General features: G+C 38.8%; 5 protein-coding genes across 5 annotated transcripts; 1 reads left to right on the forward strand and 4 right to left on the reverse strand.

The window, feature by feature from the left end:
- Window positions 1–1321: 1321 nt before the first annotated feature.
- Window positions 1322–5510, reverse strand: LOC140765905 (DEAD-box ATP-dependent RNA helicase 17). Its single transcript, XM_073105210.1, has 11 exons — window positions 5305–5510; window positions 5162–5234; window positions 4968–5077; window positions 4721–4864; window positions 4184–4292; window positions 3702–4069; window positions 3538–3611; window positions 3031–3344; window positions 2476–2719; window positions 1826–2076; window positions 1322–1752 (listed from the first exon to the last, which is right to left on the reverse strand). The coding sequence occupies exons 1-11, from the start codon at window positions 5453–5455 to the stop codon at window positions 1749–1751; spliced, it is 1842 nt and encodes a 613-aa protein (XP_072961311.1). The 5' UTR covers window positions 5456–5510; the 3' UTR covers window positions 1322–1748.
- A 580-nt stretch (window positions 5511–6090) lies between these two features.
- LOC140765120 (uncharacterized protein At5g02240-like) lies at window positions 6091–9177 on the reverse strand. The gene is made up of 7 exons (XM_073104047.1): window positions 8868–9177; window positions 8091–8362; window positions 7963–7999; window positions 7597–7694; window positions 7351–7412; window positions 6913–7036; window positions 6091–6496 (listed from the first exon to the last, which is right to left on the reverse strand). The coding sequence occupies exons 1-7, from the start codon at window positions 9070–9072 to the stop codon at window positions 6377–6379; spliced, it is 918 nt and encodes a 305-aa protein (XP_072960148.1). The 5' UTR covers window positions 9073–9177; the 3' UTR covers window positions 6091–6376.
- A 1531-nt stretch (window positions 9178–10708) lies between these two features.
- On the reverse strand, window positions 10709–12889 carry LOC140765350 (uncharacterized protein C24B11.05-like). The gene is made up of 9 exons (XM_073104394.1): window positions 12743–12889; window positions 12394–12460; window positions 12237–12302; window positions 12047–12144; window positions 11924–11961; window positions 11739–11826; window positions 11368–11640; window positions 11179–11244; window positions 10709–11078 (listed from the first exon to the last, which is right to left on the reverse strand). Exons 2-9 carry the CDS (start codon window positions 12452–12454, stop codon window positions 10923–10925), a joined length of 846 nt encoding a protein of 281 aa, XP_072960495.1. The 5' UTR covers window positions 12455–12460; window positions 12743–12889; the 3' UTR covers window positions 10709–10922.
- A 1454-nt stretch (window positions 12890–14343) lies between these two features.
- LOC140765528 (B-type cell cycle switch protein ccs52B-like) lies at window positions 14344–17703 on the reverse strand. The gene is made up of 10 exons (XM_073104666.1): window positions 17078–17703; window positions 16822–16944; window positions 16609–16713; window positions 16138–16317; window positions 15908–15970; window positions 15619–15813; window positions 15424–15525; window positions 15116–15178; window positions 14869–14937; window positions 14344–14777 (listed from the first exon to the last, which is right to left on the reverse strand). The coding sequence occupies exons 1-10, from the start codon at window positions 17525–17527 to the stop codon at window positions 14724–14726; spliced, it is 1404 nt and encodes a 467-aa protein (XP_072960767.1). The 5' UTR covers window positions 17528–17703; the 3' UTR covers window positions 14344–14723.
- Window positions 17704–23192: 5489 nt separating this feature from the next.
- Window positions 23193–25848, forward strand: LOC140764263 (laccase-10-like). Its single transcript, XM_073102730.1, has 6 exons — window positions 23193–23384; window positions 23565–23716; window positions 23832–24076; window positions 24163–24294; window positions 24410–25375; window positions 25484–25848. The coding sequence occupies exons 1-6, from the start codon at window positions 23289–23291 to the stop codon at window positions 25612–25614; spliced, it is 1722 nt and encodes a 573-aa protein (XP_072958831.1). The 5' UTR covers window positions 23193–23288; the 3' UTR covers window positions 25615–25848.
- Window positions 25849–27917: the final 2069 nt, after the last annotated feature.

A 27917-nucleotide genomic window follows, 5' to 3' on the forward strand; every position in this document is an offset into this window, starting at 1 on the left:
TATTCTTCGCTCAAGCAATGATATGAGCTCGAGATAGTAAATGTGCAAGCTCAGGGTAGTTCTACTTAACAAATCAACAAAGATACAGCTAGTCAAGATATCAGTTTGTAACATCTTTCAAAAGCCCTTCAGGACCACCGTTCTGCATCAAATTATTTGTTATGCCACAAAAAATACTGTTCATGATCATGAATATAATTTATTAAAGGAAAGGAAAAAAGGGAACATGACAACAAATGTTGAACATATAAGTTGGCACACACTAGCAATTATTCAGTTAGTTACTATTCAGAAGAGTACTACTTGACTTTTTACACTCCATGGATAATTCAAAGGTTGCGGTATCATAACATTTCACAGTCACGAGCACCAGTATAACATCAAAAGCCTAACGCATGTTTAGTGAACCCTTAGAAGAACCATTTTATGACGGTATCTTCAAATTTACTTATTTTACTATTATATTGCACAAATTTCATTGGAAGTAAATCAATTAATCAGCAAAAGAAGAAATGAGAAGAACATAAAATCGATTACCACATCGAATCGATTCAGGAGTTGTCAATTCGTACCCTTTATTGCACAGAAACTACGATTTCCATTAGAAAGAAGCCATAGAACTGAGCACAGAGAGAACGTAGCAAAAATATATCAAGAAGAAAAGGAGGAAGATTGGATATGGAGCGCACCCTGGAGCCCTTTGAATAAGAACTTGAGCTCGATCCGAAGAGAACGCCGAAGAGTTCGGGTGGCTGGAATCCAAGCTCGACTCTTGCCCTAGAGAACGTAAACCGAGCTTAAATTTCTCCATCGATGCCATCTTCTTCAGCTCTGCTGAGAAGAAACAGGTTTTAGGGTTTAGGGAAGGGGGCAAGTAATGGCAAAAGAGCGGGATTTCGGTTCGGATCCGAATCAAACGATTATTTGGTTAGTGAATTTAGGATCCATTTCCGTTTATTTCTCAGAGCCCATGGTTTAAGCGGGCCCAGCATGAATAATAATTATCATGAACAGATGATAAGCATATTATTGCTATTATTTCTCGTTATCTTTTGAATATAAGTTACCTGCTATTTGCTATAGTTATTTTTATAAGAACTTTCTTTTTTCTTAAGCATAAAGTAGGTATTTGCTGTAGTCACTCTTGTGGCATTTACAGAGGTGGACCAACAGACTGGACTATTAAACTTTTTATGCTAAGCTTAAATCGAAAACATGGAACATTGACAAGATATATATATATATATATATACAATACATTATTGATTGAATAGGCTATCATGACACCAAATAATACTAATTCAAAGTGTCTCAATCGACATGCTAAAGTGAAAATATGATTGTGCCTAACGGCATCTCTTGTACCTTACCCTCCCAATGAACCACAAAACGAAAGTTGCCGGCAAGAATAATACACCACCATCAATATATGTCCCTTCCGACATGAAATAATTAAAAATAACCAGAATGATACATAGATTCAACTGATTGACAATGTCGTTACCGACAACCACAAAACCATCATTGCACTCTGGGAACAAAATTTTGTATCACGTCTTACTTGCCATTTGGAAAACGTCAAGCTAGATTATGACAATTTCCCAAAATTCTTTCAAGTTAGTTCGTCAGCCTGTGTTCATTTGCCCGAGCTGGAGCTCCATGTGTTGATCCATAAGCAGAACTTCGTTAACAGAGAGTTCCAGCACAACTTCCAAACAGAGTCCAATAAAATATGACTGCCTCGATAGTTACCTAGAGCAAAGACATCATCATGTCAATCTCCCCTGGCTTTGTATTAGAAAAATAGAGCTAGAAAGCTCTATACCTTTTGGAATTTGCAGATAGCCGTCGCTTTTTAACTGATTTGTCTTGCCTCTGATCTCTTTTCCTCTTCTTTGCCTGCATCTGGTGTGATCTTCCAACCAAAGAAGGTTGTTCTTTCAATCCAAAACTTCTTGCTACATGTCCCAAATGGAGTTTCTTCACCATGAAAATCTTCTTTAGTTCACCACGATGAGCTGTGTATGCTCTTAGCCATGAGCAGAAAGCATCCCTGGCGAGTTTCTTCATCTTGGGCTGAATCGCATGAAAAACCCAAAGTTACTAGGTGAAAAAATGGCTCATTGTCTCCATTATGATCCAGGAAAAGGATATTTTATCAAACAAATAAACCGCAGCAGGATCAGTCAGTACACAGAACAATGTTTAAACTTTTCTTTTATTAAAAACCATATTTTGCCCTGATTCGGATTAGCCCAAGCTTCCTCAGCTAAGACAAGGGACTAGTCTTCCCTAGACTGCTCAAAATAAAAAGCATGATTATATATAGCAACTTAAATGTAAGATATCACTAGAACATGATACAAGAAACAATCTTATGTCCTTCTGCAATGATCTTTTCCAGATTCTGGACAAGGAAATGAGATTATTCTTAAGCTATATAAATGCTGTGAATAAAAGAATAACAGCCTTTACCTCTGCCAGAATAAAACTTTCTAGTGCTCTCTGCAGATATAACACCCACGGATGTAGATCTACAGATATCACTTTCTTGTTATAATGCTGGCCTTGCAAGGGAAAACTATCTAGAACCTTTTGAATTGGGTATTCTTTCAAGGATACACCATGATGCTCCAAATCATGCAAATAATCAATTTCCACAGGCTGAAGAAATAGCAAAGCCTCTCCTTCCTCACCTAACCGAGCAGTTCTTCCAACCCTAAAAATAGAAGAAGAATATAGTTGTTAATAGAAAGAGCCAGGAAAAGCCAGAAAGATATAAAAAAACATAATGGCACCCTAATTATGCCTCTCTCAAACCATAAACCTCTCCTTAAGATCAAGATTAATCTCTTCTCTAGTCTAAAGACTGAAGAAAGAATTTCTTATTTGAAATATTAGTTTTCAGGATTTTCTCAGTTTCAACTTGAATTTGACTTTGTATGAGATGAACTTTTTTATTATTTAATGAGTCCCTCATTTAATTTGATCTACTAGCAAATTTCATTTGCAGCAGAATATTTGCCATACCTATGCACATATTCAGAAGCCTCTCCTGGTGAATCATACTGAACTATACACTTGACTCTTGGAAAATCCAAACCTCTAGCAGCAACATCTGTGCACAACAGTAGTGCTGACTTTTCAAGACTGAAGCTCTGAAATGCTTTTCTGCGATCTTCATGTTCCATGTTCCCATGCAAATGGAATACCTTGCAACTGAGGAATTTTTTCTTCTGATGCATTTCTGGTTGTAAGTCGCGAGTCTCACGACACCACTGGAACTCGCTGAACAGCATGTAGTGGAAATCTACTGCATCGCACGTTGAAAGGAAAACCACAATCTGCAGAATGGAACTGTAAGCAAACACGAATACCTAATTAACGGATTTGAGCAGAAGAATTTTCTAGTCAAATGATTCTTATAAATATGGAATGAGTGACTTATAGATCAACCAATGACGAAAAAGTATCGAAGGTTAGGCTCGTGACGCTAAAAATAAGCAAAGTGTCCCAAAGCTGACATGTTGACAATACCTTCTGAGAGACTTCCCTTTCAAAGAGAGTCCTGAGAATGGAGAGAAGAACCACAAGCCGTGAACCACAAGGCACTGCATATAATCATTCATTTGTTATTGCAATGCGCAACCAATCTAGAAAACCATGAGCTAAAAGGTCTGCGTGTATAATTGGACAGCTACCTTTAACATATCTTTGAATCAGTTGGGCAGGAAGGTTGTAATTATCAACAGAATGACTAGGCAAGATATCATGCTTCTCTAGATCTTCGTCCATTTGAGAAGCTAGCGATGTGAGTTTCCTGCCTAACAAGCTTCGTGGTTCAGAAGAGACTTTCCCACCATTCAAGCCAATCATAACTGGATTCTCCAAGCTGATATTAGCTAATCGATTCACCTTTTCATTCAGTGTTGCTGAAAGAAGTAAGTTCTGCCTAGAAACTTTTGTAGGCACCACCTGTTTGTTCTCTTGGCAGTCTGAATCATTTTTCCTTGAACCCAAAAATTCAAGTATTTCTTCCACTGCTTTTCCAAAGCCCAATTCGAGAATGCTATTTATGAATATAAAATTTGAAAATAAAAACCATGTCAAGAATATGTGGAATTTCCATGAGAAAGGAGATATTTTACACAGGAAGAAATTGCATAGCAAGCAAAATTCAAACCTGTCAGCTTCATCAAAAACTATCCAGCGCAAATTTGTATACACAAATGACGAGGTATTCTTCAGGTGATCCAAAAGACGCCCGGGAGTTGCAACTAGGATAGATATTCCTGGAAAGAATTGTGAGGAACCAATTGAATTGGGTTGTAGTGATTTCATACTTCAAAAAAAAAAAAAAACGACGAGCAGTCTGAATTTTCAAGCATCTTCTTTAAATACATATAAAAAATAAAACAACTTGATAAAAGCCAAAGAGGATTCAAGGTAAGAAAAGATGAGAAGAGATAATAATAAAAAGAAGAAGAATCCATCTCCATCCTGCAGGTTTTTGCTTCCTCCATAAAAGTAAAAGGCTATCTGCTATCTGCTTCCTCCATAAAATATAAAAAGCGTCGGTTCTAAACTCATCAGCATAAAACAAGGAACTCAACAGTACAGTCCCCATTAAAGAAAAAAAATTCTGAAGATATCAAGCCAAAATAATTCTATCGATGATGATGTGCATCATATATCTTATATAAGAATAAAAAGTTCAGACCTTTGCGCAACCTGGCTTTCTCTTTTCCCCTGTTCTCACCACCCATTATATATCCAGGAACTATCCAATGGAAACGATGCACCAACTTCTGTGCAATGCCATAAACCTGCATGCACAGTTCTCGCGTCGGCACAAGCACCAACGCTGTAACAACCTAAATCATTAACCCCAGTAGCATATCGCACCTCGGAAATTTGTTTCAAGAACAAGAAATTCAAACAACAAAGTGGAAGCTTATGATTCATACCGAAGGTTCCATCGGACCTCTCGATACGAGGTTCACGCATCTGCATAAGGTGGACTAGGGGAGCGAGGTATACTACCGTCTTTCCCGTTCCAGTAGCAGCATTAACAAGACTTTCCCAACAAATTCACCGGTCAAGTCAATCAACAAACAAAAAGTAGAGCAATTCAAGCAAACCAATGACACCAAAAGGATACACATGGCGTCCAGAGATTACAACCGGAATCGCTTGCGCCTGGATCTGAGTGGGGAATTCGAACCCCATTTTATCTATAAATAAAATTTCAACCAAATCAAGCTCGAAATTCAGAAGCTAGTAAAGAAGTAAGAGAGGAGAGACCTTGGAGGTGTTGGCACAAGGTGGGATGGAGTCCGAGATCGGAGAAGGAGCAGGAGGCGAAGATTCCACCCTCGTCGTTCTTCTTTGCCTTCTTCGCCACCTCTCCCTTCTCCTTCGACTCCACCATGGCGGTCGTCTTCGCACGCTTCATCCCTAGGGTTTTGCTGCTGCTCCTCTTATGGCGCTCGCGAGAAGGGAATCGAAAGTTGTCGTTCGCGGTTAGTACTTAGTACTCGTATATACTCGAGGCTTGAATGGGTCGAAAAGATATCGTAGGGCCCAATTAGAACTCGGCCTAGTGATCAGGCCTTTATAGTTGTAAATTTGAAATGAACCTCACACTTGTACAGTTGTACTCACGGAGAGATGAATATATTATGCAGCTAAAAATTTAGTAGAATTTAAGTGTCTCTGTATTTGAGGAAGATAAGCTCTTTGTCCAACTCATATCTAATCATGAGGCTCATAAATAATTTTGAGTCTACTTTTATATTTAGGTTGGGATTAGTTCAACCTAAGTCTGAGTCCTATTGGATTACGAAGACAATACTAGGAAACCGAAAAAGGAAGAGGATAAGGAGACTCAGTTGTAGAGTATTCACTATACTTTGGGGCTTATTGGATTGTGTTCTGATTCAAAGTTGTCTAAGGTTCTTCCATTGTCAAGCAAAACAGAGAAAATAAATTACTAAAAGAAAATATTTGGGAATTACGACTATTCGGCTGAATGAAATGGATGCATGGCTTTAACATGTCAATAGTTTCACAAAAGAAAAAAGTTATCTATAGTTGGCATGCCTTCGACAATTCCAATATATATCGAAAAGAGCTGCCTGTTATACAGTTCATGAATAGCTTTGCAAAATAGATATTGTCATCCAAAAGAAAGTGAAACACTAATTCATAGAAAAAGAGATAAACAAAATTCTACAACGGGTTAAGGCACAGAAATTATATATTGAATGGTAGGCCGCGGATGGCGCTCAACAAAGTATAAAACAATTATGCAGTTGTTCCTGGATCTTCAGACAAGAATAGAACACAAACTCTGGCCCCAAAATTGTTATCTCACTTAGAAACGAGCAGTGATCTGTGAAAATAGTGCCTTGAAATCTGTAGTTGGTGTACCTGCACCCTCTGGCTTTGATGCAAGATCAATTGCCTTAAACTTTGCCTCCTCAATTTGCAAAGCCTGTCAACGGAAACAATTTGCACTTAGATGAAATAGGTATCAAGAAAGTGGAATGTAATGTATTATACATGGATTTAACATCACAGCATCCAAAATTTATCACAGAAAAAAGATAAAAGAAATCTAAATGAGTGTAATTGAAGAAACGATTCATGATAAAAAGCCGCTCATACATTATTTATTTCAACAGGCTGTTAATTTTAACTTATTATCGACCATAAAAAAAACATCCAAGAAATACAATGCCTGGTGAGAAAACAGAGCATTAAAAACTCCAATGAAAATGAACAGTAACAGACAATGTATAATAGGATCTGATGTGGTAGGAGTTAAGTAATCAATCTTGGAAATCTGAAATCTCAATAATGGGGACCAGTGGTCATCTGTACTTGCTTATTTATGAGGTGTTAAAGTACCTGAAGGCAGACTTCTGCAACATCAGCCCTAGCAATTGTTCTAGTTTCTGTTTTGAGAAGCTCATCATCTTTTCCAACGATTAATTCTCGCACGCCTCCATCTTTATCCTGTAATCCTCCAGCCCTAGTACAAAGGCCAAATAATTGTCTTAACCTCGACCATGATTTGTAATCTAAAGAAAACAAATTTTCCTTCAGGAGCCTTTGATATATGGTGACATTTTTCTTGTCAGTAAACGAATTTTCAGCCTTTCAGTTGGATATGGTTATACTACAACACACCAGCTGATATTCTTGCAATGAAATTCATAAATTGTGGGCGAAGACATTAGTTGTCAGTGCAGACACAAACACAAAATTGCTGAGAACATGAATGCAAGAATCTGCTCTGACAGAAATCAGTGTCATACTTAAAGATCAATAGCAACCAAGCTTTACCTGATTATCGTATATGGTAATCCAGAGTCAGCTAAGTACTGCTCTGCCTTCCGCTTCCACACCTGCAATGATACAAAGAAGTATCATGGATATGATTTATGCAATCAAGACAACATTAAGTTAAACTACAGTAAGCTAACAATACTAAAAGATAATACACAAATATTCACAGTCAGTACCTGCAGAATTCATAAGAATTAGAATGGCAAACAGAAAGAATGATAAAAAAAATCAAGTGTAACTTACTAAGATGTTTCCATTCCCGATGCTGTTCAAGGGGTGATTCACATCTGTTCCACCCATAGATCCAACCAAGACAATTTGTTTTACGCCAACAGCTTTGGCTGTACAACAAAGAGTGTTTGGCATAAAATATTTGAGCCAAGTCGAAACAGATAAGAAAGAGAGCTTAACAATTCGATCTATTGATGACTATGAACTTGATGGCTACAAAATATACATTTAGAATAGACAATGAGACAAATGAGCAAAGAAAAGATATAATTGAACAACGCACCAAAAATTACATAAAGACGGGTTGACATTATAATGAGAGGCACACATAGACATATATGCTGAGAGAAGGAGCAGGGAGAGAGAGAGAGAGATTACCGGCATCAATTTGATTCTTCTGACCAATCCAATCAACCTAATAAAGAGAGAGAAAAAAATATTGACAAGTTATAGAGGAAAAGATGAAATAGCAACTAATGAGTTAGAAGTCATCAACTATATGTTACTTGCTCAGGAAAAGATCCTTCTTCAAAGTAGAACTCAGGTCGTCCTCCTTCACTTGGATTAAACCCTGGTTTCATCTTTGGCACTGCGCTGGTGAGAATTATGAGTGCATCAATGCCCTGAACAGCTGGAATAACATCTTCAGCTTGTCTTATATCACCAACAAATACATCATCGGCACCTCCAACATTAGTTTTGCTCTCTTCAGTCCTGACAAGGCCTCTTGCAGTAAACTGGTCTGCTCTCTCCTTCAACTTCTTGTAAACAATTTGACCTTAAAATTTTTCCAGAAGGAAAAGGAAACAATAGAAACTGTTAATTTAAAAAAAATCACCACTTGTTTACGTATGTGCTCGCCATTGTATCACTTCATCTTTTATGTATGTATACATAGATTCCATACTTCATAACTCTACAGGGTTAAGTATTTAAGTTGATGTATATAAGATGTCCATGGAAGAAGCAACCATATGCATTGCCCAATGGCTATATCTCAGGTTCATCTATAGATTAAAAGGAAATGAATGTAAGCATTAATGGGACCTCGAAATTGCTTGAACTCAATTTAATACTAAAAAGAATCAGCTTTTTGACAGAAATTAATTGTTTCATTTTATATCTAAGTATCTAACAACGTTCACAATTCGCTCTTCTATTACCCTAATACGTCCATTCAATCCAATTACATAAGGACTTCTCTTCCGTGACCTAATATCTTCTCTTTCTTCAGATTAAAGGGCATCACGTTATCAAAGAGAGCATAAGAAAAGCGAAATTACCAGTTCTACCACCGGCGCCCGTGACCAGGACAGTTATCGGGGAGGCTTCCGCCATGGCCTTCGCGGAGAGAGCTCTATAACTCTTCCTCTTTCCACCAAGCTTGTGAGAGGGAGAAGGGGGAGGAGAGGAGAAGAGAGCGGATCTTGGGGAAACGAGGCGAGAATCCAGGAATGAGGATGAGAGGAAGGAAACGCGCATCGCCATTTTTATTAGTGGGAGCTCGCAGCCATACGCCGGCGAAGTCTCACTTTTTGGAGCTCTCACTCGCCGTGAGTGAGACTGGAACTGACACCACCTTATCTCTTCGATCCCATTCATAGGCCGATGCCGATTACGTATGGCGCGCGTTGGGATGCTGAGTCAGCAATTTGTGGGACATGGCAGACACGTGTCGGTAGCCCATAGGCCATGGCCCATGGATAGCAGAACAACAACCAGCAGGCCGATCGTATAACTCTCGGGTCCGATTCGTATCAGGGTTCGGATCCTTGATGTGATAACCGATATCCGGTTTTGCTATCGGGCTAATTTTGCAACGGTGACTCCATTAACTCCGTCGAAATGGTCAACCTCTACGGCGATGGCCGGATGCAGCTCATTCAAGTTTCCAAACAGACAGTTGAGACTAAGAAGAGAAACTCGAAGGGGGTGGTCAGCGTTTCAAGCGTCAGAAACTTCCAGGAGAGTGGTAGTTTCTAGCAGTTGAAACCTGAAGAGAGGATTCAAAACTTCACCAGTATGCATACAAATGTTCAAAGGTCTTTAAAAAGGACCAAGACCTTCTTCCAAACAGGAAGGCAAATTTGAACTGATCTCAGATGCAAAAGCAATAGATGACTTAGTCGCTTTTGCATGTCGATTTGACTGAAAAATACCCCATTTTGTGTCATAAAAAGATCCTAATTCTACTGCATGTCAATAGTGAGATTAAGACTCACATGCTTAATGTGTTTAGCTTGATGTCATATTGGAATTTTATGGTACCGTTTTCTTAGTATAGGTTTCAAAACTACGTTAGGTAAGATAAAAAAGTATATTAGTTAAAAAGATTTAATTACGTGTGTCTAACTTCCTAATTTTCTTATTATACCCTTGAAGATCTTAACTATTCAATTTTCATTAAACTGATTGATAAATAATTAATTTTATAGTACGGAAGAAGCGTTCTACACGTTTTTTTTTCTTCCGTTGAGATTTCTCTTTTAAATATAATTATGCTTAATTATAGGAGATATCATTTAATATTAAATAATTTAAATTTGATTATTAGAGATAAACTTCAATTTAAATATAATTATCTATCTCTATCTATTAAAATTTAATTTAATTCAATCTTAAACTAATGGAAGATATATGTAAATAATAAAAAATAATTAAAAAGATAAAATGTAATTAAATTTTCATCAAGTTAATTATAAAAGACATCAATACCCTTATTTTAATATATATATATATATATATATATATATATATATGTATAGTACTCTCAATTAATGATATATATGTCTTCTACTTGATAAAATATTAAGATAATATAATTATCAAAAAATAATGTGCAATATTATATATCTAAAAAAAATTACCTACTGAACTGATAATATCTTTCATTCCTATTATACCCTTAAAGATCTTAATTGTTAAATCTTCATCAAACTGATTAATAAAAAATTATCTCTATGATATAGAAGAAACGCTTTTATATCTCATCTACTCCTCTGCGTCAAGCTTCATTTGATAGATCTTCTTTTGATAGATGGATGATTCGCTCAAGATCAACAGGTTTCGATTCCAAACACTGTTTTTCTTCTAATATCAATCAACAAGAGCTCCAAATGCACTCTTTTACCATTTTAAGCTCTTCTAGTTTACTAGCAGATCACAGGAGAAAGAAGAGAAGACCATTTATTTCTTACAACTAGTTACAGGCATCTGACAGACTAAATGGTAAGGCATTAACCTCTGACGGATTGCTATTCCATGTCTATCACCCTTCTCCCTAATTTAGTTTCAGCAACAAGCTACACAGAGATGGACTATGAGGATGATTCCCCAAACTACGCAGTCACAAAAGTCTCAATGGCGACCTTGCTCGAGTACCGCACTTCTTCAGCTTTCTCGGACTCCTCCCAGAGCTCAGGCAATGCCTCCCTGATGTTGTGGATACTTTCCAATGCATAGTCTGCACCTTTCATTCTAGTCGAAGTGCCCACCTAGATCAATAGATTTGGCAGGAAAAGCTGTGTTAGCATGCTCAAGATAAAAGTAAATTTTGTGTCTTAAAGCAGAACAGATGGAAATAGAGATGTTTACCAAAACCGTGTGAAGACCGATGTGTTTCCCTGACTGAATATTACGAACACTGTCATCAAAGAAAATCTGTAGGAAAAATTGAACCATCACAGAGAATTAGTACAAACACAACTCAGGATATGTATGCAATCTATAAAATTTGAAACGGTTCACAGTAAATCCGTTGTCTATAATGAACAGGCATCTTACTGTTCTCTGAGGGTTAATGCCCGCCATTTTTAAAGCATGCTTCATAGCTTCTATGGATGGTTTGCAAAGAATTGGTGTCTTTGGTAGTTCGCTACCAGCATCTGGCTGAGATAAGTGCTTGACAATATCGAAGATTTTGGCTTCATCTGCTGACTTGCAGTAAGAAGATGGTGGATTCAAAGTCTCAAAGCATATAATTCCTTCAAAACAATCTTCTAATCCAAGCCTCTTAAGGACCTTTGCAGCATGGACTTTATCACCATTTGTGAATACCTGAAACATAATTAACAATAAATATGATTTATAACAATAAAAACCATAAGTCCTAACAGACGTAGCTTCTACTAACATTATGACATTCAATGACTTACAACTTTGCGAATTGGCAGGCTTAGTAGAATGTGCCTAAGAACCGGATCAGGCTTAAGATTCCCATAAGGTAATCTTCCATGAACAAAGCTGTTGAACCACATCAAAAGATTAATACCACCCACAATTTAGTTAAATCATTATCAATTGCATTAGCAAACCAAAGAAAGGTTGAAAGGAATAATACCTATGGTAGTCATCATAATCAAATTCGTAACCAATAGCCTACACATTGAATTGCACAAAGCTCGTAAGACAAAAGAAAGAGGTCATTCTCACAAACCAAGACACAGCATTGAAATTAACATACCCTTAGACCAGCCATTGTGGTGCCATAGTTCTTGTAAAGAAGAGTGCAAAGCTCTGAGATTTTGCTCTCATCAATTCCAAGCTTCTCTAGCATATAATCTGAAATATAAGTTGTAATCAACATATTAGTAATTCCTAACATGATGGAAATAGTAATCCGCAAGGAATGAGGGGATCAAACAGGTATGCACCTCCAATATTTTTCCGGCACTCGGTCGCAATGCCAGAACTCAAGGGGTATAGAGTATCGTCAAGGTCTGCATGATAGGACAAAGAGCAAAATCAAAATTTTCCTCACCTCTTCAATGACTTTCGAGAAGAAAAAAATTTAAAAAATAGAAGGCATACCAAAAAGAAGGCACTCAAATTTAGGCCTTTGAACTTGCTGATGTCGGCCCTCGAACTCCATTTTGATCTACAAACATTTCCGAACAGAACAACCCAATCTCAGCATACTAAAGATATATTTATGATCATACCATCTCTATGAATCAACCATAAAATAGAAATCCCGCAAACCTAAACCAATCGAGGCCTATAAAATAGGGCATACAGATCATAACAAAACATCGGATAATCACAAAAAAGGCTCAAACTTTAACCTTCAACACCAAAAATAAATCGGAAAAAAAATCATCGAGTCGTCTACGAAGCATCCATAAAATAGCCATTAGAGGAACCGGGGAAGGTAACTTACCGAATCCCAACAGAAAAAAGGATCTAAGGAGCAATGCAGCAGCTACGGGTAGATATCTAAGGAGAGGTGAGGCGAGAAAGAAGGGAATGAAAGCTAGGGTTTGCAAACAAAGGCCGAGAAAGGGGGAAGAAGAAGAGATGGGGGGCGTGGGTTTAAATAAGCGAGCCGTTACCTCGTAATCACAATTAGTACAACATAATGATAAGATTCCTGCGTTCCAGCAGAACATGTCTGTGTACACCCCATCAATCACCCCACCCCAGTAGCTTCTCGAACACTCTTACGAAATCGTCCCTCTGGTTTCGTCTAATTACGTCGTTGACCGTTCTTATTATCGACGCGAACGATACGCGATTGTCTGCAGCATCGATGCAGGAATTTGCTACAGTCGGGGCACTAATCATTTTGGTAGCCAATCAAAGGTTGCGTAAACCTCTATTTTACCAAATTCCTACAACCAGTTTAAGGAGACGAGCTTCTACTTCAAGCGAGCATGTCGAGGCTCCCGTTTACTAAACTATTGTACATGTCACCGACCAACTTTAGAAAGTTTGGCACAAAAGTCCTCTCTTCAACTCAGCGGATCGAATGGTCGGTCGATTTCACCGTATAGTAATTATTAGGAAGAAATTTATTTAATAATTTGGATACTGAATTAAAATTTAGTGAAATCTAAGTGATCGTATGTTAAAAGAGTATAAAAGCAAAAACTATTATATATAATATATGTCAATGTTGGTGGGGGGGGGGCATTGAAGAAGTCGGTGACGACTACTGTGAATACAATAATGTTGTTCTCCTAAGATCTTAGGCATAGGAGAAGAGCTAATTGCACCGTCCTATATGTTGATGTCTCTTTATACCGACTCAAAGTTAGGCCAAGATGAGATCATGAGAAGTTTACATGCAAGTATATGGAAGTTTTCCCCTTGGGAATCTCATCGGCATTAGAATGCTGGGTTATTATTTAAATGGATGGACACACTCAGGGGGGCAATAATATATAGCTAACTTGTTTAATGGTTGGTAAGAAGACACGCGGCAAAGATCTCTGGAAAGCCTGTTCACGTTCAATTATTCATAGATTAGCTGGGAATCCGATCAAAGGGATGCATCACTTTCATGCTACTTCGATCTCCCAAATATCCCATGACCTCCTCCTCTGGTCCTTTAAAAAGTTGTGGGTTGTTCTCTTTGCACTTTATAATCGTGATCTCACTAACAGAGAGGAGGCTATTCAATGCTGTGGCAATGGCATGCAGAGAAGTAGTTGATATGAATAATTGAACCATCCTGGCTGGAATATCTTGGTAGATAAGCTCTTTAATTTAGCTAATGATTGATAATTAAAAGGAATGGTCCCAAAAATCTTAAAGCCAAGGATCCTTTTCTGTACCTCGTGAAGAGCATGGACTAGTATTTGTGGTTTGGAGAATGGGAGGTGATAAAAGTCAAGTTCTTGATCCAGATAATTTATCTTTATCCAATAGAAGAGCAGCAAACTTGATTATGGCAGAATTCAGAGACCTTTCACGATGTTCGATGTAAATGTTGCATTAGCTTCCTTGCAAGTTCCTGTACATTGACTAATGATAGCTTCATGAACTAAAATTCATATCTTTATTATCTTTACTTTTCTTACACACTTAAAAAAGGTCATTAAAAGATATTGGAAGACTAATCAAAGATTCTAGTCTTTCCTTTCCTATGACAAACCTGAAATGATGAAATAGTGTGGATGCCTTTCTCAACTAGCTGGATTTGCATGATGAGTAGAAAATTAGTCATTAGGTTAAAAATACATCAATGATTGAGATTTGAAACTACCCAAACAAAAAGAAAAAAGAATTACATGCAGTCAATGATAAGTGTGCACACTGTAGTTGTTCCTGTAGCTGTTAAAACATTTACAGAATATTCCAAATAATCAATACTGATATCTGCACAAAGGATGGAAACTCTCATACAGGGAGATTTTTCGTCACCGAATGTGAGTTCGTCCCAAGGACCAGACTCCAGAATCGCGAACAGGAGCCTGAACATTATGATATATATATACTTATACTTGGTTTACAGCTCTCATTTTGCTACCTGAAGAAGAAGAAGACATGAACAGAGAGGCCTACCTGTGCTTTTGTGGAAGGGAAGATGTTCCAAAATCTCAGAGTCTCATCTCCAGCACCGGTTACTATGGTCTGCAAGAAATGTTCGACAAAGTGATGATTTGAATTAGCACACAATTTTTATTTTTATTTTTATTTTTATTTTTCATTTTGTTCAGGAGGCTTTCTAAGCTATGGAAGATATGCTTGCTGTTAAAATTCTGGATTAAAAACATTAGTGCAAAGCTGATTGTGATTGTAGCATAGTTACCTGCCCATCAGGTGACATTGAGAGGTAGAGTACCCGAAGTGTATGCCCAGTTAATGTTGCTACCTGTTTTTTTTTTAATCATGCAAAGTAGTGAATGAGATTCTAATCATGAAACAAGAAAGTGGCATTTTAATATATTAGGAATATTAATCAAATTACGAAAACTATTCACTGAAGATTAGTAATTCAGTTACTCTTACAACTCTTTTTATTTGCATCTTGATATTAAGATAACAATGTAGATTATACAACACAAGTAATAAATTAAAAAAAAAAACCAGAGAGTTATGACACCTAATAAAGCTTACCTTCCCCATGGATGGATATTTCCACACCATAATTTGGTTTTGGGAATAACCATGAGTGCTGACTAATTCGTTCACATTTTTGCACCATGCTAGATTGCACACCTGCAGATATTGGACAGTGAGAGAGACTGAAGCAGCACTATTTTATATGTCAAAATTTCGCTATCACAGCAAAATCTAGAGAGGGACACATACCTGACTCCCTGTGTCCATGAAATTAAGCATATTGCCATTTGCAGTGTTCCAGAAGCGGATACATCGATCGGCTGTTCCACCTCCTGATGCAAGAAGGCCATGCTGGTGAGGTGACCAGGCAATGGCTTTGACTGCAGCTGTATGCTCAGTAAGTTTCAAGACTGGATGCTGAGAACGTTGGTTCCAAACTAAGAGCTGGTTGGCATTATCAGAAGGAAAGGAAAGAAGTGGTTCATCATTATGAGAACATAACCAGATTACAATAGAGAAATGGGGAAATAATGTTAACCTGGTTGTCGTTACCGCCAGATGCGAGTTCGCGGTCGTCATGCGACCACTTTAATCCACAGACCTAATCAATGGAAGTTCTTTCAAATAAAACAATCAATCTAACCAAATTGTATGACAAGAATGAGATGATATTGAACCAAATTTGGCTTTTTTCACAAGTACATGATACACATCTTATATGTGTTGGGCATCAATGTCATAATTGATCTTATATATGAGAATTCTCACCTCAGATCTGTGACCTATGAACTTGCTGATGAAGTCATTTGGGACACGAATATCGTGCTGAAGAATATTTTTGTCTCTACTTCCAGAAGATAGAATGCATGAATTCCAAGCCAGGACTCCAGTTCTTGTCTGATGACCTCCCATGTTTCGAATCCTTTTGCACCGGGATCCATCCCAAATCTGGCATAGTGTTTTCATTAATAGTGATCATCATATTGAACAAAGATAAAATCTTTGTTCATGAGTCATGACTAACACTAGTACTTGTTAAGCTCTCAAAAAGGTTAGAATCTTTGTTCATGACCGAGAAAATAACGTAAAATACTCGATGGATTGAGGTTATGCAAAACCAGGACAGATCTAAACAGGCACTAGAAGATTTAATAAATGTCCAGTTTGACTAATGTTCTGGATAAATATTAGTAGTTAACATGGCAATATCTGAAACAACTATGATAACCTCCAACTTACCTGTACTTCTCCGAGACTCGTTCCGATTGACAGATAGGAGCCCTCTCGAGTCCATTGAACAGAACATACACCATCTCGAGGGCCCAAGTCGCATAATTTTGTCACCTTAAAAAAAAACACAAAACTTTGTTACAAATAAGACCAACAAGCTTAACTAATCGAAGCTTGATTCTAGATATGAAACATGGCTTAAAGTGAAGAAGTTGGACACACCTTGCTTGTTGTTGCTGACCAAAGATAAACACAAGTGCCCAACCCAACAGCCAATACATTTTGCGAGGACCAATCTACCAAGTTCAAATAGAAATCATCTTGAAGAGATGGTGCATCAAGAACCTACATCAGATTAACCCCCCCAAAAAAAAATTAATATTCATATCTCCTTAATTCATCAAAATTGCCACATTTACTTCTGAGTTAGTCCTGGGCTCGTAATTAGATGGGAAGCACAAACTCAATTCGCCATTACCTTATGGGGCGTCTTGGGTATCTTCCTCGGGGCCTTAGGCGGAGTCGAGACTTCGTTTAGAAGCCCGCCGTCCTGGCTAGAGGCTAATCCGGAAAACGGCGAGCTCGGGGTGGAGTGATCCGTCTTGAAGCGGAACAAGTTCTTGTTCGGGCTCATCGGCGAGCCCTGACCTCCCGGAGAACACGGCACGGAATCGGGCCCGAAGAGCTCGGCACGGAGCAATCTCGAGTAAGCCTCGTTACCACCTTCCTTGGCTGGTGACGATTTCTCCACCAAGTTGAAGTTCTGAAGCCTCGACGACGATCTGCAGGGGATGAATCGATCACTGTACGTCGTTTTCGAGGGCGACGGCGTCTTCGGCATTGCCGGGAAGCAAGTCGTGATCGTATCGAGACGGAGAGAAGTCTCCATCCCCACCGGAAGATTCAATCGGGTTTTCCTCGAATCCATTGTTGGGTTCGTATTCTTCTCTAACTCCTTCAAATCTATCTACGGATTGGGTGGAGAAATGACCAAAATTCGAAGAGTAGATCAAGGAGAAAGAGCTAGAGAAAGAGCTATTGCAACGGTCATTTAATCAGAAGTTTTTAAAAGGGAGGATGGATGGTAGCAGAACAATCGTAAAGGGTGGTGGTTTCACAAACTAGCCGTTAGAGCTAGTTGCCTAGTTTATTTAAACAGCTGTACATGGTATTGGTACTGGGACCGATCCGAACCCGCTAGATTTTAATCGTAATAGGCCCGGCCCAACTCGCTACGCTAGACTTAGGCCCGGCCCTCTAAGCCAACCTGTTCCTATGCTTTCATCGAAGGCCTATTTACGCTCGCTCAATAATTGTTATCACCTATTTTACTTTACATTCGGCCCGAGTCTTATATCTCATGGATTATAAATAAATACTCGAGTTTGGTCGGCCGAATTATAGATCGGCTGCAAGCCCAATGCAGGAGTTTTATATAATCAAAGTAGTTGAGGATAGTTAGGCTTTTGAATTATGCCAACAAAGACCATCCAGCTTTAGTTGAAGAGGATCCACCACTAACCTTCTAAAATTTCTAATCCAGCTTTAAATAGCAATATCCATCAAAAACTGTTTGTTATAAAGTGTACTTTCAAGCATTGACAGCAACATTAATTAAAAGAGAGACAATGGGCGACAAATTTTGATTTTCTTTTTTCCATTCCTCAAAACAAAATAGCAAGTGCTACAAAAATTACGTGATATACACCTCTTCTTGCTCTTTACAATATAGATATTATAAAAAAGAGAAAGAATACAAACAAACAAAAAAAAAAAAATTTGAAGATTGAGCACCATCACCGTCTTTTAGCCGGTTCCATCATCTGGATTTCCATCGTCTGGCTTTTGCCTACGCGATGGCCTATAAAACAATAATAATAATAATAATAAATGTAAAAACCTCAAGAGCATAAAAATTAGCAGCATAAGTAAAGTCTTCTTAATTTACCTTTCTTCATCGTCACCGACAGATATTTTACGGTGAAGCTCATCTTCCCAGGCCTCATGAACCTCGGGGGAGACTTGGGCATCCTCCACAAATGGTGTCGTGTCCGTGTCACCACTTGGTTGGCCCAACACCCAGGTGACATCCCCCAAGTATCTATCATCCTTTGGCTCACTATCGGTATTATCTTGGTTTTCGTGTTCTGGTGCCGATGTACGAGAGCCAGAAGCCTGTGAAAAAAATATTAAAAGAAATTAACAATATCCCTGGAAATAATAATATTAAGGAAAACAAATCCTAAGGATAATCACTAGAGTCAAGAGCTCACCCCCGCTTTTGGTAGCCTAGCGATGCCGGTTGCCAAAAAGCGGCTGACTTCCCTCATGGACCGAAATCTTCGGCCAGTCACAGGTTGGATATAGTACTGCAATATCCAACATAATTAAAATTATTTGAAAATTAACTAATTATTTGCATGATGTATTTATTGAATCATTACTTTATCTTTGTGGCCCGCAGACTTTCCATGCTCCCTCTCCTTCACTTGTATCTCCCAGCCATCTGGTAAGTCCCTCGGCCTCTTGCTTGATGAGGCTTCGCCTGTCGATGTCGTCGCTGGTCTGGGAGGTACATCTTTCATCACATTCTCCTCTGTTGAAACCTCCGTCTTGTTTTCATTCGCCTTGTCCTCCTCGACCATCATCTCTTGGTCGACCAGCACATTCTTGAGGAATGAATCAATATCCTCATCATCAGAATCACTTGAACTTAAATTTGGAGGTGCATATGAGATAGGCATAGGGTTTTCAACGGGGAGGATAGGGTCAGATTCAGTGGAGGAGGAGGAGCGAGAGGGTGCTGATGCCATTGGAGGAAGTAGAAGAAATAATCGAAAGAACTTGAGGATTTTTGTTGGGTTTTTCTAGCTAGATATTGGATTGCTTGTGATTGTATTCGCCTTGGTAGGAGGGTATTTATAGAGAAATAGGAGAAAGTATTGGAAGAAAGTATTAACACAGATACATGAACGGAATGAGAGAATAAGATGTACTCATATAATTATCCTTGTCGTATTATGAGTTCTTTCTAAACATTGGTATTTCCTTGCCATTGTAAGATTTCGACTAACTAGTAAAGAATCTAAGGATTATATACTCAATTACTTCTTTCCATTTAGGGTTCATCCATATCTAAACTAGTCTTGACAGTAGGGAGTTTATGGATAAGTAGGAGGTCTAGAGTATTGGAGGAAAGTTTTAATGCAAATGCATGAACCAAAGTGATGTACTGATACAACCATCCTTATCTTATATTTATCTCTTTCCAAATATGGGTGTTTCAGAGGAATTATTAGATTTGAACTATTCAGTAAAGAATCTAACAGTGGATATATACTCCATTGATTCTTTCCATTTTAGTGTTTATACATAAAGTAATCTAGACCCTTTGACCATCATTTGAATCTAGATTTGGTTTAAAATGTTCGGGCCCAAGATCTAGCTAGAAGTTCGGCCAAGCAAAGCTTGGGCTCGAGTATGGCTCAGTGATTATATATATATATATATATATATGAAACAACAAATACAAACCTAAAACTAAAAGAAACTCAAAAAATTTTAATAACAAGAGCAGAGTAAAATATATAATTGGGAATTATGAATGCATACTTAAGAAAAAAATGAGTAGAAAAGAAAAAGATATTGATGGTCACAAAATATTTAGTGATTCCACATTTGTGGTTGAAATCATATACCTCCTCCTCACGCCTTTCGCTTTGATATTCATTCGTCGGCTCAACATTATCTTCATTCTGATTAGGGGACGAAATATTGAAATTTCTTCTAATAGAGCTAGGGGGCGATGAATCAGAGGATGGGGAGCTAGGAGGATAGGCATTTAGATCAATCATCTTTCCTTTCTCCATTGCTATACACACCTAAACTATAATCTCTCTTTTGAGCTATTGCACTGTTATCTAAGGTATACACTATTTGTCTAAGGTATATGATAGGGTGAAGAATTTTGCGAATATTTATAGACCTTAAAACAATAAGATTACTTGCGGATAAATCATTGTTATTCTAGGTCACATCAATCTAATCGATACGATTGAAACACGTAGACGGTATAACATAGAAGTACGAGAAAAAATTTGTCGTTACCACGAGTAAATACGAGCACATCCGGTGATTCTTTGGCTTACGTCATTTCTTGCTAAAACGAGAAAAGTGAGTTAATTACATTCTATAATAATTGTTGTACATATTGTCCAACTCGCCTATCCTAGAAATCATAATTAGATACACTCGGAGTTCGTGCATCATAAGTACTATATTTCAAAGGTCATAACTTTCTCATATTGACGTTACGCTAAGCTTGATGAGCAGTTGCGGGAACTTAGCTGTTTTTTTTCAAATTAGACTAGGGTTGAGAATTGTTTGATCCGACCTGATAACTCGATAAGATTCTCAGCATAGACTTGAACATTTTTCAATTTGGATTAGGTTCGAGTCTGGCCCAATCCAAGCTCAATGAATAGGCTTAAGCATGGCCCTGGCTTAGAATAATTATTCTTTAAAAAAAAATTGAAGCTTGCCTTATGTAATTGAAGCTTGATCCAAGCCTAACACGTTAACTTGTCAAACAACTAGGTCAAGATTGAGCTTAGGCTTGATCCGCTCCGCTAACCATATGAAATCTTAACTTAATAGACATTAAAATGCCCAAATATATTAAACTTTATGTCTAAAATAAATGTAATATTGGGCAAGATTAGGTCAAGTTGGTCATTACAAATCCAAGCCTCACTCAATTATATATAGATTAGGTCTCATAATTTAAATTCGATCCTAATCGGCCCAATGGAATTAAAAAATAGGATAGGCAGATAGGGCTACCTGTGCACAGATTACCAAAAGTTTTAAATGAATTTGAGTTTAATATAATCAAGTTCATATTATAAACGGATTGGCCTGCTTAACTCGAGTACTAAATGGTTTAGTGTTTATTACTTTAACTCGTTTACCTCATGTAAGTTTAATCTGTTTATGATTCATTAACTCATTATAATTAGCACAATAACCCAAATAGTGCATTTATTATCCAAATAATACGTTTAAAACACGAGTAACTTTTATCAATACGAAGAACATGTGCCAACCTGATAAACTAACGAATAAAACATGCTCGTGTTGAATATTCTAACTCGTTTAATAAATAAGTTGTGTTCATGTTGGCTTGAACTTAGACCCAAACTCAGGCAATATCTCACAAGTTTGTCACTCCTATATCATTCTTAGGATAACACTCCAAGATATCTTATGACAATCATAAGTAAAAAGAATTTGAGGCATTGATGGTATATAAATGCACTTCTTTCATACATAGAGCAAAGCAATTCATTCATAGTTCAGCTTGTAGTTCAAAATCTCAAGGAGTTATGTCTAGGGCAGTTCATGTCGACTTGGTGAGGTAATCAGATTTCGAGTTAATTCGCTACTAACCAACATTAATCAACTCTTTGTACGTATTTCGTACGTACGTAAGTACCAAAACTTGCGTAAAAACTAATTTTAGATCCTCACTCGAACACCACCACCCACTTCATGTCATAGAAGTGAAGTCGTTGTAGAATATCAATGATTTACGTGGCTAAAATTAACATCGTTATCCGGACAATCATATATAAATATTTGCCTAAACGGTGTGCTCTTGTCGCAAGAGACATGTGGTTGGATGTTTCAATCAAGGAATAGTACCTAAAAACATCACAGAAACAAACTATAATCACAAGAAATCAAACAACACTAGCTTAGATATGGGATTACTAGCTATAACCATGTGTTTGCGAAATGAAAAGCTAAGTGTTTTCTTAATAATTAAGACAAACAGAAACGAGTAGGTTTGAAGGAGGGGTGGGGAGGGGGGGCCACATGCAAGGTGGATGGCAGATAGATTAGAAGAATCACTTAGGAAGATGGTATTGCAGTTGGTTTCAACTAGCTCCAGGAACAACGACCCTATCAAATGTTCTATGCTGTCTAGATATAGGTTGCTTGCGAGATTGTAAACGAATCTCCTAGGTAGAGTGAGAGAGACAGTTCGATCGAGCTAGGGATCAAACAAATAAGATTCTTGGCCATCTTTTGAAACATTGTCAGTGGATTCACTACAAGTGCATGCAGAAGTGTAGCTACAAAAAATAATAAATAATCCTGGGGTTAAAAGAACGAGATATGATGTAGATACTATTAGAAAAGTTTCAACATGCATGTCAATATATAGATAGTAAGTACGTTACTGTTGCAAAGAGTTGCTGTATATCAATCACACAGTGATTGAGTTGCAAATATATATATAATAATAATAATAATAATTAATGACCTAAGTGTGTGAAATCAACTTAATCACGATTCAAAAAGTTTGTTTACTTTATCAGCACTCTAAAGTTCAGCTCGACCCAACTCCTGACCTACTCGACAAGACATCTATCTGAAGAAGAAGAAGAAGAAGAAGAAGAAGGAAAAAGCGATTCCAATTTGAGTACATTTGCATCCTGTTTCATCATTATCATCACCTAATCAACCAAACACATCCGAACCCCACCATCTATATATAGACATATAACACCACCCTACCATCCATCAAACCTGAGCCATATCTAGTTCTAAAGTCCACCACTACTCCTCTCCAACTCTTAGCTACCTAGTGAAAGAGGTTACTACAGCAAGACCGATCGATCGAGATGACTACGGCCACTTTTATCGCTCTGATGCTGAGCATCTTATTGGCATTGCCACATCTCTCATTCGCAACCATGACGAGGAATTACAAGTTTGATGTACGTATTTAAATATTTACATATGTTACTCTCTCTCTCTCTCTCTCTCTCTCTCTCTCTCTCTCTCTCTCTCTCTCTCTCTCTCTCTCTCTCTCTATATATATATATATATATACACACACACACACTACACTTATATGATAGCAAATATATATCTATGTTTGTTGATTGCTTCCGTAGATAAGATTGAAGAACATTACACGACTATGCCACACGAGGAGCGTCGCGACGGTGAATGGCCGGATGCCCGGTCCGAGGATCGTCGCGAGGGAAGGCGACCGTGTGATCGTCAAGGTGGTTAACCATATTCCAAATAACGTCACTCTACACTGGTAACGTGTATTACTCTCATCAACTTCTTTATATAGACACTCAAATGCATGCGTGCATGCATGCATGACTACTATTGACTAACATGCTACATTAATATGGGTGATGGGTGACTAGGCATGGAGTTCGGCAACTGCGAAGTGGATGGTCCGACGGACCGTCCTATGTGACCCAATGCCCCATACAAACGGGGCAAAGCTATGTGTACAACTTCACCATCGTGGGGCAAAGAGGGACTCTATGGTGGCATGCACACATCTCATGGATGAGGTCTTCCATATATGGCCCCATCATAATCCTCCCCAAGCTTGGTGTCCCTTATCCCTTCATTAAGCCCTACAAGGAAATCCCCATCATCTTCGGTAATTAGTAGCTTAATCTCTTTAAAATCTAAGTAATAATATCTAGATAACATTATAACAACAATTAACAACAACAACAACAACAGGGGAGTGGTTTAATGTGGATCCAGAGGCAGTCATTGCCCAGTCTCTTCAAACCGGAGCAGGCCCAAATGTCTCAGATGCCTACACCATTAATGGGCTTCCTGGCCCATTATACAATTGCTCGACTACTAAAGGTATACTTCACATAATAATTTAAGCTTCCAAAAAAAAAAAAGGAAGAAGAAGAGAAGATTACGTAATACGTACGTGCTAATAATTTTATATGTATTATATATATATATATATCAGATACGTTCAAGTTAAAGGTGAAGGCCGGGAAGACGTACCTTCTCCGGATGATCAACGCTGCACTCAACGATGAACTATTCTTCAGCATCGCCGGCCACAACCTCACCGTCGTGGACACCGACGCCGTCTACGTAAAACCGTTGGACACCGACATCCTCCTGATAACCCCCGGCCAGACCTACAACGTCCTCCTGCACACGAAGCCGGCCGCCCCGAACGCAACCTACCTGATGACCGCTAGACCGTACGCCACCACCGCCTCCGGTACCTTCGACAACACGACGGTCGCTGGGATTCTCGAATACGTTAATCCACTCCGTGCATCCTCCTCTTCTTCCAAACTCCCACTCCTCACACCCAAGCTACCCAACTTTAACGACACCGCGTTCGCCGCGAACTTTACCGGGAAGTTAAGAAGCCTCGCTAGCGCGCAGTTTCCGGCGAACGTGCCGCAGACCGTCGACAAGCGGTTCTTCTTCACCGTAGGTCTTGGGACCAATCCTTGCCCTAAGAACCAAACATGCCAAGGGCCTAATGGCACAAAATTCACTGCCACGGTCAACAACGTGTCATGGACTCTACCAACCACGGCTCTCCTCCAAGCTCACTACTTTGGGCAATCCAAGGGGGTATACACGACCGACTTCCCTATAACCCCTCCATTTCCATTTAACTACACAGGGACTCCACCGAACAACTCGTTTGTCACCAATGGGACCAAGGTGGTAGTGCTGCCATTTAACACTAGTGTTGAGCTAGTGATGCAGGACACGAGCATCCAAGGCGCCGAGAGCCATCCATTGCACCTGCATGGCTTTAATTTCTTCGTAGTAGGCCAAGGATTTGGGAACTACGACCCGAGCAAGGACCCATCCAAGTTTAATTTGGTCGACCCGGTCGAGAGGAACACGGTTGGGGTTCCTGATGGGGGTTGGGTCGCAGTCCGCTTCTTAGCTGATAACCCTGGTAATCTAAGTTTAATCTCCTTTCCTTTTTCTTTTCCCATTTGGTCCTAGTGAGCTAGATTATTGAGCTATATTATATATGATATGATTCGTTATCTTACTTTGGCAGGTGTATGGTTCATGCATTGCCATCTGGAAGTGCACACGAGCTGGGGATTGAAGATGGCGTGGGTGGTGAACGATGGGCCGCTTCCTAATCAGAAGTTGCCTCCTCCGCCGTCTGATCTTCCCATGTGTTAAAGAGATACGTACGTATGTACGTACTTACGTAGAACCAACGGCCCTCGACATCCAGTTGCAACTTGGTTCTTTTGACATTCTGTTAACTTATCGATCTCTCTTCGTATTTTCCATTTGATCTCAGGAGGGATCGAGTTCGTTTTTCTTTTTTGGTCTTTCAATTGTTTTGACGTGTGTAACACTTGCAATTTTTTGCGTTTGCCAATAAACTCAACCACTGTTTCAGTTAAAACGACTACTCCTATGAGATCTCTTAGAGTCGAAGAAATAATCTATTTGGATACTATTAACCCTGCCTACTCACTCCTCTCATCCACCAAACGAAATGACTATTTAGTATTATTAGTGGTAGGAGGTAAGAGATGTTAACATCCCAACTCTCTTCTAGTATCATACTACATTTCTAAGTAACAAAAGATTCTTTTATTTACTATCTTACCCTTCCTTATATATGCATGACAAGCCTACCTACCTACGTACGTCGAAAGCTTCCTAGTAATATGAGAGTATATCTTTTATACAGAGACGTAGTACTGCTGTATATATACATCTATTTCCCCAAAAGACAAGATCTGCTAGACACCAAAGGCACGTAGGCCCCCACTCTGAGGAGGCTAAAGTGACGTGGCAAAGTGCACTAAGTGATCGTCTGCAGGCCAACTCTCATGGACTTCGCTATGGCTGCGAGGCGTGGCAACGATCGATGGATTCTTGCTCCAACCGAGCTCCTGCGACCGGAGCTGCACGAGATCCTTATCCAAAGATATCGTCGGAATCACTCCGGCTACGTGACGAGGCAGCAATCGTCCTCGGGTTTTGCTTTGTTTTTAGTGCTGTCAACTGATGGCGGAGGACGTACGAACTTGGTGCTGGCAATAAAGTTGGCATCCAGTGATAATCGGCTGTCGAACTTCAACTCTGGGGTGCTTTGTTAGCCGATTAGCGGCGGCCATGTAATAGGCGTAGTAAGTTCCTGCGTTGATGCCGGGAGACGATCGGCTCATGTGATGATGATTCCGTTGGCCAAAAAGCTTAGACTTGACAAATTGACATGGACTGGAGATTGACGGATGGAATGGATTGAGAGGAGGATATCTTGGCTGTTAGCCATGGATAAATACTTATACCAACCCTATATTCGAAATAACCCATGAAATTAGAGAATAACTATGCCTCCACTGCTCCTTACTAGTGGAAATGCCTTAGTCATTGTCATCTTTTATATAAATAGGATGTTGTTACAAGGATATATATATATCCAAAATGTTTCTTTGATTAATTTAGTGCATGGTGCATCGGTATTTAGTCATTACCAATTTTGATTATTTTTTTTTAAAATATGATTGAAGCCGTCTTACTGATGTGTTGTTCTGCATCATGATTGACATACACATATCAGCTCGAATTGAAAGTGGGCTAGCTCCTACGTTCAAGCAGTAGGGCCTACAGCCGATCCTTGCAAGCTGAAACAAAGACAAACTAGTGTTAGCGGAAGCCTAACGATAAGATTGAAAGGAAAATAATAATAATAATAATAATAATAATGATAATAAAAAAAAAAAAGGGAAAGGAAAACCTATTAGGATTGACGATTCCACTCAGGTTACAAGGCTTGTAGGAAACGCAAGAAATCCTCAAAAGCCAGTACACCATCGTTTGCTACAAATAGAGTCTATGTGTGTGGCCGTTTCCTTTTTCTTTCTTCCACCTTGGGCAATGGTATTTCCATTTAGGGAATTCTCTCTCTCTCTATCTCTCTCTCTCTCTCTATCTCTCTCTCTCTATATATATTTTCTATTAATGCTTGTTGATCCATGGACGTCTATGGCAAGTGAGGGAAGTCAGGAGGGAGTAAAAGTCCTTGATGTTTTAGGACACCATGGATTGCGATGGATAACTGTTGCTGTTGAGCCTACTATACTTATCTGACACCCTTCTCTCTCTCTCGCTCTGTGATCCCTTATTCCAAGTTCACACTTGACACGCCCACCAACAAATTTATTCCTCACACCGAGCTCGTACCTCATCTGGATTATTTATAACCCGTCCTGTTCGTCTACTTAGCCTTCAACCAACCAATCTCTTGTTTTACTACTTCTCCTTCTACCTCTATAAATGATTAGTTAGTTCTTCTTCCCCAGCCTTAGCTTTTATTCCTTTCAACCACAATGTGGGTCTTCTTTTTTGTCCTCTTTTCTTGTCCGTAAAGACTGTTGCTCTAGCAAATTCTTTGGCTTCTTTCTACTGTTCTCGCTCCACTTGTGATTTAGACTTAGGGTTAGGCTTAGGCTATATATAGAGAG

Source organism: Typha angustifolia, chromosome 8 (genome assembly GCF_048772165.1).
Source record: "Typha angustifolia cultivar Huaian chromosome 8, ASM4877216v1, whole genome shotgun sequence".
In the NCBI taxonomy this organism is placed as follows: Eukaryota; Viridiplantae; Streptophyta; class Magnoliopsida; order Poales; family Typhaceae; genus Typha; species Typha angustifolia.

Excerpts from the sequence above, each read along its gene's own strand:
- LOC140765905 (XM_073105210.1), bottom strand. The coding sequence starts at position 5,455 with ATGAAGCGTGCGAAGACGACCGCCATGGTGGAGTCGAAGGAGAAGGGA. Across the intron at positions 5,235-5,304 it reads CTTGTGCCAACACCTCCAAG|ATAAAATGGGGTTCGAATTC; the intron begins GTCTCTCCTCTC and ends TTTTATTTATAG. Across the intron at positions 5,078-5,161 it reads GTAATCTCTGGACGCCATGT|TCTTGTTAATGCTGCTACTG; the intron begins GTATCCTTTTGG and ends TTGTTGGGAAAG.
- LOC140765120 (XM_073104047.1), bottom strand. The coding sequence starts at position 9,072 with ATGGCGATGCGCGTTTCCTTCCTCTCATCCTCATTCCTGGATTCTCGC. Across the intron at positions 8,363-8,867 it reads GGGCGCCGGTGGTAGAACTG|GTCAAATTGTTTACAAGAAG; the intron begins GTAATTTCGCTT and ends AAAAATTTTAAG. Across the intron at positions 7,413-7,596 it reads TCGGGAATGGAAACATCTTA|GTGTGGAAGCGGAAGGCAGA; the intron begins GTAAGTTACACT and ends GTATCATTGCAG.
- LOC140765350 (XM_073104394.1), bottom strand. The coding sequence starts at position 12,454 with ATGGAGTTCGAGGGCCGACATCAGCAAGTTCAAAGGCCTAAATTTGAG. Across the intron at positions 12,145-12,236 it reads GTGCCGGAAAAATATTGGAG|ATTATATGCTAGAGAAGCTT; the intron begins GTGCATACCTGT and ends CTTATATTTCAG. Across the intron at positions 11,641-11,738 it reads GCCTGCCAATTCGCAAAGTT|GTATTCACAAATGGTGATAA; the intron begins GTAAGTCATTGA and ends ATTATGTTTCAG.
- LOC140765528 (XM_073104666.1), bottom strand. The coding sequence starts at position 17,527 with ATGGATTCGAGGAAAACCCGATTGAATCTTCCGGTGGGGATGGAGACT. Across the intron at positions 16,945-17,077 it reads TACCCAAGACGCCCCATAAG|GTTCTTGATGCACCATCTCT; the intron begins GTAATGGCGAAT and ends AATCTGATGTAG. Across the intron at positions 16,318-16,608 it reads CGAGTCTCGGAGAAGTACAG|ATTTGGGATGGATCCCGGTG; the intron begins GTAAGTTGGAGG and ends ACACTATGCCAG.
- LOC140764263 (XM_073102730.1), top strand. The coding sequence starts at position 23,289 with ATGACTACGGCCACTTTTATCGCTCTGATGCTGAGCATCTTATTGGCA. Across the intron at positions 23,717-23,831 it reads AATAACGTCACTCTACACTG|GCATGGAGTTCGGCAACTGC; the intron begins GTAACGTGTATT and ends ATGGGTGACTAG. Across the intron at positions 25,376-25,483 it reads CTTCTTAGCTGATAACCCTG|GTGTATGGTTCATGCATTGC; the intron begins GTAATCTAAGTT and ends TTACTTTGGCAG.